Source organism: Euwallacea fornicatus, chromosome 16 (assembly GCF_040115645.1).
Source record: "Euwallacea fornicatus isolate EFF26 chromosome 16, ASM4011564v1, whole genome shotgun sequence".
Classification (NCBI taxonomy): Eukaryota; Metazoa; Arthropoda; class Insecta; order Coleoptera; family Curculionidae; genus Euwallacea; species Euwallacea fornicatus.
Window position 1 is genome coordinate 2,393,650 of NC_089556.1, and position 10,703 is coordinate 2,404,352.

General features: G+C 35.5%; 1 protein-coding gene across 4 annotated transcripts; it reads right to left on the minus strand.

Annotated features, from left to right (window-relative positions):
• Nucleotides 1-768: 768 nt before the first annotated feature.
• Nucleotides 769-10,673, minus strand: LOC136344243 (acyl-CoA Delta-9 desaturase-like). Of its 4 annotated transcripts, XM_066291513.1 has the most exons (6): nt 10,522-10,654; nt 5,159-5,266; nt 2,015-2,252; nt 1,821-1,951; nt 1,373-1,761; nt 769-1,315 (listed from the first exon to the last, which is right to left on the minus strand). In XM_066291513.1, the coding sequence occupies exons 3-6, from the start codon at nt 2,229-2,231 to the stop codon at nt 988-990; spliced, it is 1,065 nt and encodes a 354-aa protein (XP_066147610.1). In that variant the 5' UTR covers nt 2,232-2,252; nt 5,159-5,266; nt 10,522-10,654; the 3' UTR covers nt 769-987. The 4 variants fall into 4 exon arrangements, with proteins under 4 accessions (XP_066147610.1, XP_066147611.1, XP_066147612.1 ...); XM_066291514.1 differs by lacking the exon at nt 5,159-5,266 and having other exon boundaries at nt 10,522-10,673; XM_066291515.1 differs by lacking the exons at nt 5,159-5,266; nt 10,522-10,654 and adding an exon at nt 4,789-4,811.
• Between the last annotated feature and the right edge of the window lie 30 nt (nt 10,674-10,703).

Below are 10,703 nucleotides of genomic sequence, written 5' to 3' on the forward strand. Positions count from 1 at the left end.
ATTTTGAATCCAGAGTATGAATGCTCTATTGTATGTGCACTAAGGAGCCGAATATCGTTGAAATTAGGGCACCCAAATGTTTAATGAACTTTTGCACTTGGGTGCATGTCTGGATAGGGTCGTGTGTCTTGTGGCGTTTACTCTACGGCTAATCAAGAAAAGCAGTGCTATGAGAACCATAACAGTTTCTTTCAGTAATACGGTCCCCGTCACCCGTAAATTTAATTTTTAGCAACGGAATCAGACTTGGTATCACCATTTCATCAAGAACGTTCGGACATGGTGCCATCTTTATACCACTAGGGAAACTAAACGGTTTTCCAAAAAGAATATCTGTAATTTCGTTGCTGCGCTCTCTAGGCGTGAGTAGGCAAACTGAGCATCATGCGCCTGAAGAAATCTAACGCCGTTTTGTAGTTAGTGTAATGTATTAAACTGATTGCTTTCGGTAATCCTAGAATTTCTCCAAGGGAAACATCAAGGGAATTCGCGTGATCTTCTGACGAGATCAAAAATAATGATCTTTAGACTATAACTTAGTCATGGAGGTGACGTCGGCTTTAGAGAGTACGATGGTATCAGTAAAGTTTTTAATCACTGCCACTAAATCATCAAAAAAAACCTCCTACCTCGCCCCTCCATAAGGCCGGTACTGCGTAGAGGAAGCAACACGTGACAACAGTAGAAGAGAAATTAGACCATCAAAAAGTACTTGGAAATTACATCTTGGATTTGGCTTATTGGGCGTATAATTAAAATAAAACGAGACAGAATTACCCTTTTTTTGTAATTTTTCTGGTAAAGAACATTACGATGTAAAAATATAATATCTAATCTTAAACGTTTGAATATGAGTATGCAAGAGAGCAAACAGCATAATTCCTTAGCGATAAATCTTTGCATCAAAACAGCCTTTTTTTTTCTCTATAACAACCTAATTACAACTTTATATGTAGTGTAAATTACATATGCAAAAGCTTCAAAGTCCTAATCTTCATGTTCCTCTTCGCGATAGGTGATAATGGCGTCTTTATAGTCATCTTTGTGCTGGTCTTGGTCGCCCCAACCCCAGAGTGCATGAGAGCCATCTCCAGTTCTGATAACTCGCTTCTTGATCATTTCTTCAGAGACAGATTTTAAATCGTATGCCCATCCAATTTTGGCAAAAGTGTCTATTAACAATGTAGATAAATTCACAGAGTATTGTCCTAATTCTGCGGCTTTGTAATCCCATGGGAAGGTGTGGTGGTAGTTATGCCACCCTTCTCCTAAAGCCAGGATTGATACGGTCAGGTTTTCCGCAGGATTTATAAATCTGAAATAGATAATGTTTGATAAAGATTTTATTGACAATTATCGAATGTTGCCTTACTTGTCGTAGGGTTTGTCACCCCAAAAATGAGCAATAGAATTGACCAACCATGAAGCGTGAAGGGTGAAAATATATCTGGCTATATTGAGACAGAAAGAGTTCGTCCACGTTTCATTCCATAATAGGACAGGGATGAGCGTTGGCAGGATGAAACAGAATATTGGCATCACTACCAAATAGTATTTGTGTTGGAATCGGACAATAGGGTCGGCGTACAGGTCGGAAATGTCGATTTTCTTTCCTTGGGATATAACATCAGGATGTTTTCTGCAGAGCAGCCATCCCATGTGGGAGAAGAACAAGCCGCGTTTGGCATTGTGAGGATCAGCGTCTGTTTCGGAAAATTTGTGATGCACTCGGTGGTCCCTGGCCCATTCTATTATTGAGTTCTGTGATATAACAATGATTTATTTTTTTATAAAAAATAATTTCTCAATATGGTAGTTACCTCGAAGGCAATGGTATTGCAAACGGTCAAGAAGAGTCTCATAGGCCATTTAGCCTTGTATGAGCGGTGGGCCCATAATCTGTGGGCGCCGGCTGTAATTCCAAATCCCCCAAGTTGGTACATAAGTATTGCTAAAATACACAAAGAGTAAATTGCAGTCACTCGGATCAAAAGTTCTTTAAAGATCTACTTACAGAAAATGGTTGTTACTATCTTCGCAGACGTAAACATGGAGTAGTAGCCGTAACTTGCTACGACGTGCAAATAAGAAAATATTATTATGTTTCTCCATACTAATTCTAGTTTCCTAGGAGTAGTTCCCTTTAACTCTGACGGCAAGATTTCCGATTTAATTTCCTCGTCATTTTCATGGAGAACGCCAGTAGGGGCTGAGTAGGCATTAGGAGCCATTGTAGCTTAGAGTGGAACCGTCTGAAATAAAATATTTTATGAGGAAAGTAAATTTGTTAGGACCCATGCAGATGGACATATGAAACCCAATGGGCGTGCCAACAGCACTATTATTCGTAAAGCGTTATTTATTTTTAATTTTTATTTAAATTTACGAGGTTCAAGTATGGGAACAAACACCCGTGGCACATTTTGGCCCCACGAGAAGGATCAAAGTCACTTTCGGTCAAATCAAACCAGCACACATATTTTGATTCTTTCGAGCCGGATCACACACACGCATAATGCTGGTTTAAAAGTTGCTTTAAGGTCGGAAAAATGCAAACACTCACGGAGATATTCAGGAAACACCAAATGAAAAAAAATATTTGTTCATAGATGGTAGCTCAAATGGTTTTGTTATGGCTGCTTAACGTAGGTTGTCTTAAGCATGAAGAGAATTTTTTTTTTAATTTCAAATTTGTCGACTGGAAGGTTGACTGGTATTATGATGGAAATGGATAATAATAGAAAAGTATCAAAAACGATTAAATAATTTCTTACAAAAAAAATCTGTCGAAAAAATAAACGGTGGTCACCAACTTTAATCATTAATGGTGATAGTTTTCGATTTTCGCGAACATGTCCAACACTGTTTTGCAATAATAAAATTGTCCACTGTCGTTACCTTGATATTTATTCTGTTTTCACCTACCTTACTTAAAACTTACACTAATCTTACTACCACTTAAAAACCCCGACTATAGCGATTTGAGTAATTTCACAAAAATAATTGTCTGAATTCGCAAATTATCAATTTATTCAAACTCACGAAATTATTCAAGTATCAAAATTTATTTTTAAAAAAACATTATCTTCTTATCCCAGACCGGTACTTGAAATTTCTAGGCCCAAGGACTACTTAAATGCTCGCAGGCTGCTAATATTAATTTAGCTACTGCTCATCACGTGCAGGCATAAAATAATAAGCATTTACTAATTCTTTTAGTTATTAATGCACGACATTCGATAATGTAAGGAATAAATTTGCTCCATACTGAGAAACTAATTTGAATAAAAAATTCAATCAAACTAATTGCTAATTTGCCTTGGTACCAAGTTTTATTATTTTGTACGTCACTCATCAAAACCTTTTGTTTAGTTACGTTTAATATTACCCAGTGTCCAGATAAAATTAATGATGTCGATTGAGCAGTGCGGTAAAAAAAGGTTTAATAATTGTTAATGCGCAAAACAATAGAATTTAACATGCTGTTTACCTTTCATTACAAAATTTTAAAAGAGCGTTCTTTTTTTTTGGACACTACATCTATGTATATTAGAGCAAGGGAGAAAAATGTGGACGATTGTTACGAATTTCCTAAATGCAATCCTTAATGGTTTACCTAATTACAGCAATAATGGACCCACATTTTTTCTCTAAGTAAAAAGTCATCACTTCGTGGTCTGAATTAAAAAAAATATATATCGAAAAGAATTTGGCAAAATCTCCAAAATCTTTTGCATATTTTAAAGCACTTTTCGCTTTTCTATGTACAATTTTTTTCCTATTTTTGCATAATTTCAGCATTCATACAATTAGAGAATTTCGCCATTACACAACTACAACAATACTCTCGTCAGATTTCATGTGCTTTAGATATCTTCCGCATGCCCCTGACTATTACTAGATGACATTCAGCACTTTTATTCTCCTTCCGGACTTTCCAGAGAATGAGTTGTCCATAACGCATTGGCGTACTTTGTTTCAGGAGACTAAGAAGAATTTTTTAATTATTCAAAATTTCGAATTGAGGAGTATGACCGCTTCAGCAAGACTATGATAACTACGAGTAGTATCCAGAAATTTTAAATCGTTCTTACGGGATTTCGACGGAGTAAAATGTGAATACAAGGCACAGTATCTCGAAAAACACGAGAGAACTTGTAAGTTAATTATGAGAAAATTGCAGTCTCTTTGGCGTTTTCATCTACACGCCTATGGCTTCTTCCAGTAATCACATATTTTTAATATGGACTTTGATGGAATAAAATTAGAGTATGAAACGCATTATGTTATCTCAAAAAATCCTAAGGACATTTTAAGGTAAGTATGAGAACATTGAAAAACTTGCGAGATTTCACGTGCCTGATTATAATCCGTTCAGCATGCTTCTTATCATTATCCACTGTGTCCGGAAATTTATATTTTCGTAGCGGTTTTTTCCGAGAATAAAATTACCTAAATTCATGGACTTAACAGTACCTGAGCACTTTGAAATGAAAACGATGAAAGTGTGTAAATTGAACAGGAAAATAAATTCGGAATGATCAATGTCGCATCTCAGGAAAATTTGAGGGGTTCTATAGAGAAAAAAAACATATCTTGTGGATTGAAGCAGGAATATTCGACATTTCAATCCCAAATGGAGAGCTTATAAAATTTGAGGCAAAGAAAAATTTGGAAAACGTTTCGAAATGTCTAAATAATTTTAGATGTATTGAGAGTTTGGTTTAAAAAGGCTTTTCCTGTGCCACTGCTACAACCTTGCTTTTGGATAAAGAAAGTATTTCTTACCTGATGAAGTTACAATTTCATTAAAAAAACAAGAACTCGTAGCAACCAAAGATTAGAGAAGCACAATCAGAATGAATCGACACATACATGCCTAAGTAACTTGAAGGCCAAGGCTAATACATATTAATTTTTAACGCTCATAAACTTTCATATACATAATAACGACTAACTGATGTCTGATTGCAATCACAAGTCCTTTCAAATGTTCATAAAAGTGTCTAAAAAAATATTGCCAGTACTATTTTTATTGTGTATTCTCTTCACGTAAAAGAAGAATAATTAATTGTAAATTAATAAAAAATATAATAAAGAAATGAAAAATATTGAAAAAAAAAATCTTATTGTCCATCGCCTATAAGCAAATAATTACCTGTAGATCCTTCGACCAGTTTTCCATCTATGGTATTCAAAGCTTATTAAGTATCAGGCACCCACTGTCAATTCAAACTGAGCTCTGTCTAGAGTTGGGACTTAATTTCTAGGCATAAATAATTTATTAAACTCGGGGTGGACGCATGCAAATTTCATGCTGATACGATTACGAAAGGATATCATGCTTCTGTCATGCGTGCACTTTAAACTGGCATACGTGATATGAAGAGCCTATGCTGTAATATATTAATAGTTGCTACCACAAAATCAAAATGCTCGGAAATTCGGGGGGAGCGGAGGGCGATGATACAAGACTTGTGGGTAGTTAATACCTGTGACTTGGGGAAACATTTTTTCTACACCTCCGCAAAAAGAACAAGTTCCATCCCTCGTTTTGAGACTTTTTTTTCCCTCTCCTTTCCTCCTTCCTTCTCGTTTTCTACCTCACCCCCCGCGATCGCGGTTCTCGGCAATGCGCGACAGTGGTCAGTCAGTGGGCCGGTTAGAACTTTGATTCTCTTCATTGCAAGTCAACGCAGAAATATCGCTCAGACTTTGATCCGACTGTGTGTTCTTGGCTTGATGCATGCTATGCACAGGTGTCCAACGGTGCCAGAATACCAAAATACAGTGATAGAATCCCCATTTTTTTGCATGTTTTACCGGCGAGCTTGGTCACTTGATCTGCTTACAAATGAGGCGAGTTTTGTTGTTCCACTCCAGGACCAGTTTCGATTGCATCTGTTATGGGCAGGTGTCCGTCCAACGGTGCAGGAACATCCGATCAATCATTTCTGTTAGTAACAATATCGGCACTTTTTCGGATATTTCAATGTCCAGTGTGGTGACACGACCTGCCCCTAATTTGTGACTTTTTTCCTCAGAATTTTGTTGTTTTTCTTCGAGACTATCTCCAGGGCGTTAAAGGAGGAGCCCTCAAGAAGTGTTTATTGGAGTGTAAGATGGAAACATTTGAATTAAGGATTCTTGCTGGCAACTCTCCATTCGATGAGTCTTGTCTCAATTCCGAATTGAATACAACAGAGCGTTGTGTTCTCTAAGAAGACGCTTCTTAGAGAGCATAGGCTTACAAGTAGGAGAGAATCTATTCCTAATATGTATTGATAATGATGGAGATGTGCAATTCTCTGTTAAAAAGTACTGAAAGTGCATTCAATAGTACCCTGAAGCAAAAAAAATCTGTTCTGTTCGATATAGGTACATAAGTAGCAGAAATTAATTTAATTTCCTTTTAGCAGAGGTAGAGAATACGAAGGCAAACAGCTTCTGTCTCATAAAATTGTCCACAAATTAACGATATTAATTAGAAAAAATGAAAGAGTCATATGATAACGAAATGTAGTATAATCTAGTGTTTTATGTAAATGCAGATATGTCAACATAAAGTAAGTAGAAAACAAATTATAAATATTTTATGACAAATTTTCAAAAATTCGGCCAGTTTCTCCTATACGTATTTATCTCAAAACGTTATAAATTATTTAAGAAACGTAATAAAGTAAGAAATTAAACTCTCTGTATCTTGGAAACGAAGCGATACCGGACGTAGCTTTATTCGATCTAAATATATGTTTTTGTAAGCTCTACACTCCAGAAGGTTTGTCGGAATGTTTATCAAACCCCCTATATTTTTCAGTTAAATTTTTTTTTAACAATAATCAGTATGCTCATTAGAGGATTAATTAAATGCTGACTACGTTGTTGTTAAATATGATTTTTTCCGAAACATAAATGTGAGACCCATTAAACTTTACATTTATTTTCGCACTGACCTAATGGTAATAAGCACTTAAATTGAAAAAACTAACGCTCTTTTGAGTACGTATTGAGCTTACAAATTAGTAATCATCTATTTTGGATTGATATCACTTAGCATTTAGCTATCTATCTTTCTTTGTCACCACACAAACAGTAAACATTATAATCAATTATAATATTCCATTAAGTGAATCTCATATGACCTCTAAGTAACCGTATCATCCGATATTTAGGGAGCCACGCGATCCGAATAGAGACAGAATGAGCTAAGAAAAAAGAACTTTATCCTTTATTCGAGATATTACGTTTCCGTCACGCTCACATCATTTCTCTGAGTAATCGGTAATAATAATAAGTCATTACTCAACAACTGTTGAGTGTTTTTGGATTATCTTGTGGCGACTGGAAAAAAAAAAACGTTGTTAGTAAAATAATATTAATTGACCGATATCCATAATTCGTTAAATTATATTCATTTATGTCTATGCACATACGTGGGTTTTATAAGTACATTATGAGCACCTATTAGACTTTTAAGTGATATTGAACTTTCAATTTAGCAAGGGGCTACTCGTAATTGGTTTGTCACCTGAACTAGAATGAAAAAACATACACACGCAGTAGAGTAAGAAGTAAATTACTAATTACAAAAATAACTTAATTTGTACTTCACACATAAACTCTTCAGGAACTTCTTTCTACAACGATGGAAGGTCATCTGACGCAAAAAACTTAAATTCCATATATGTATGTAGAGATTCATTGCCGATATAGAGATATTAGAAAGCACCCTCTTTAATTGTGGTTTGTAAATGTCCAAAATACATAGGTTGTCCTAGAAAAGTTTTTGGTGGAAAGCAATCAGGACAATAAAATAGAAATTAGTTCCCACATCAGCTCTTCTTTGAAGCTTTAAATATCCCAGAACGTTATAGGTATACAGCGTGTAGTCAGTATGGCACTGCACTGACCCCAGAAAACTGACTAAAATAATGATTTTGGCATTTTACATTATGTGTTTTTATCCTCCTCCTATTTAACATTATTAGGAAATCAATTTTATTAATGTTCAGTCAATAATGTGTTACATATTTATTCAAATCTCGAGAGATCTTGGTGATTAGTTAAAAAAACTCTGAGGGGACAGTAATCATCTACGTGATTAACGAGACGGAAATTTATTAGACTTTGCCACTTCTCCTGACGAATGTGTCTAGAACGAAATCCTCATGGAACTTCTATGCCTTTACTTTATGACCCTCCGTAGCATTCATTATGTCTTTTTCCCAGTATAGTTTATTAGACTTTCTTTCTGCTTTAATTGTCTTATCCTCCAAACTCTTTTTACTTTCATTCTCTAAGTATTCTTCTACTCTCTCTAGGAACTTTAAAGTGACTAATACGTCATCGGACTTCGAACACAAAAACAATAAATATATTTCCGAATGGTTATCTTATATTAGACATAACTAATCCTTGACCTTATAAATGATAGAATGTGATATTGGTAATTTCAACTATCAATAAAACAATTCCTCCGATGGCAGCAACGATTTAGAAGATTCGGCAAATGGGACACTAGTCCACGGTGACCTTCCATGAAAAAAATAGGACCATTTTTAACGGAACGACAGCAATCCTTTGGTACATCCAATTTTTCGAAGTCGTTGGTTGTAATAGAATTTTTCAGGTGGTTATTGAACGTGATGGTGAATCAGAACACCGCGACTTCTCGATAGGCCTACGTGACCGCCAGATTTAGCACCTTCAGATCGTTTTCGTAGGAATATAGAAGATTTAATAATGTTTAATTATAATGTCATTAATTGTGATATTTTAAATCGGGATGAAACGTACAAAGTGAGTTATTAAAAGATCCGAGAAGAATAAGATAGATCCTAAATGTGTTACTTAGATGACTTAGTATTCTATCCAAGGTCTGTTTTAATGACTTTCTCCAGACTGAATTTAAAACCGTTCGAATCTATCAAAACAGATACGCACAGATGATTTTTAACTAGAGGTCAATGCATGCAAATATCATGGTAATATAGTTATATATAATTTTAAGCTGATGCTATGCATTTGTTTAAAGCTCGTCGGTCAGAAGACGTAGATTATTGCAAAATAGCTTCTGTTCCAATTCCGCACAATTGTACGCATTGATATTTTTTTACTATTTATCCCTTTTAGTTTATTATGAATCTTGCTTAATTGTCTAATTGGATATCGACTAGAGTATCCAGAACGTATTTAATTGGAATAGTTTAAGACACATACTCCAGGAAACCATTGATGTGGCACACATCAGGACAATAATGTGTTTCTTTCCATTTCTTGCTTCTCTCACTAATTATTTTCCTTTTCATTTATAATGGTTGTTATTTTTTTCAGTTGCACCTTTAATTTTCTTTCCACATATTCTGCTTGTTACTTGTTCTATTTTGCATTTAGTCCCTTGATCGAGATCGTATGCAATTACTTCCTTGAATACTTGCACGTTCGTCAATATCTATCCAATACGTTTCCTTTGAAATCACATGTATCCTAATATAGCACTGTTGAGCGATAACAAGGAACTCCTTGTTGTTATTAAATGGTTTAATAACTAAAAGGTGTATCCTTGATAATGTCAGAGAATCACATGGTGATGGTGCAATTCATTTCCGTTCTGGTCTAATTTAACGGATGGGTACATATTTCCTGTTTAATATTTTTTGATAATGGTGCTTCGAATGTCTCTCTACATGTCATGCGTTGCCCGCAGGCATCTCAGAATAGTTATTAAAAAAAATCAACTTATGATGATAGGGTATCCGAGACAGAGACCATCCTCATCAGCTGGACTCAAACAACTCGCATCACTTCCATCCGGTCAAAATGAGTATGCGGGTGATGACGAGTTATGAAGATAATCATCAAGTATTTTAATTTCGTATAGTTTAGTTGAGTAAATATTAGATTTTAATTGGTCACCTCGGAAAATTATATTGCCACCAAAAACGCAGATTTTTTTATTATACCTCTGGGAATAAAATTTCAAATCCTGCCAAGAAAATGCTCCTGGAAATGACGGCAAAGTGGTTGCATTTAGCCACCAGCAGTGCGAATCAAAACACGTCATTTTGACGTTCCTCAGACTTAGAGCCAAATTCTCAACGGACTGTTAATTTTAACATAACGAGTCGAAGTTGTCAGCATATTAATAACTTGGCCCTTAGGACCGATTCCCTACTATCCAGCCGGGGAGCAACAGCTCTCAGTCATCAGCAAACTGCCGGATGAAGTTTTTTCAAAGTTCAAGTTAAAGCTCACCAAGAGTTGAAGTAAGGAAAGCTATATGAACACGTGCTTGATTAGCCGAAGCGCTTTAACTGATGGTGACTCTTACCTACTACATCACGGCAAGTTTGAAAGAGAATATCGAAAAACCGTGCACGCAAATAGCACGAGCACTCCTGACCTAACCTGAACTTAAAAATTTTTGTTTATATAACAATTAAGCGCTTAAACAGAAAATTGAGATTAAAGCGGGAGCGATTAAATTAATAAATTATTCATGCTAAAATATAAACTAATTACCTGGTTTTCTGAGGACGCTGTATTCTGACGAAAGCTCGGTAGTTCAAATTCAAACACACACTCAAACTAAAATTGAGCACTCAACTGTATGGTCTTATAAATTCGCATAAGCAATTTATGAGCTCGAGGTTGACGCATGCAAATTTCATGCTGATTGACAATTACGTAAGACTTCCATGCTT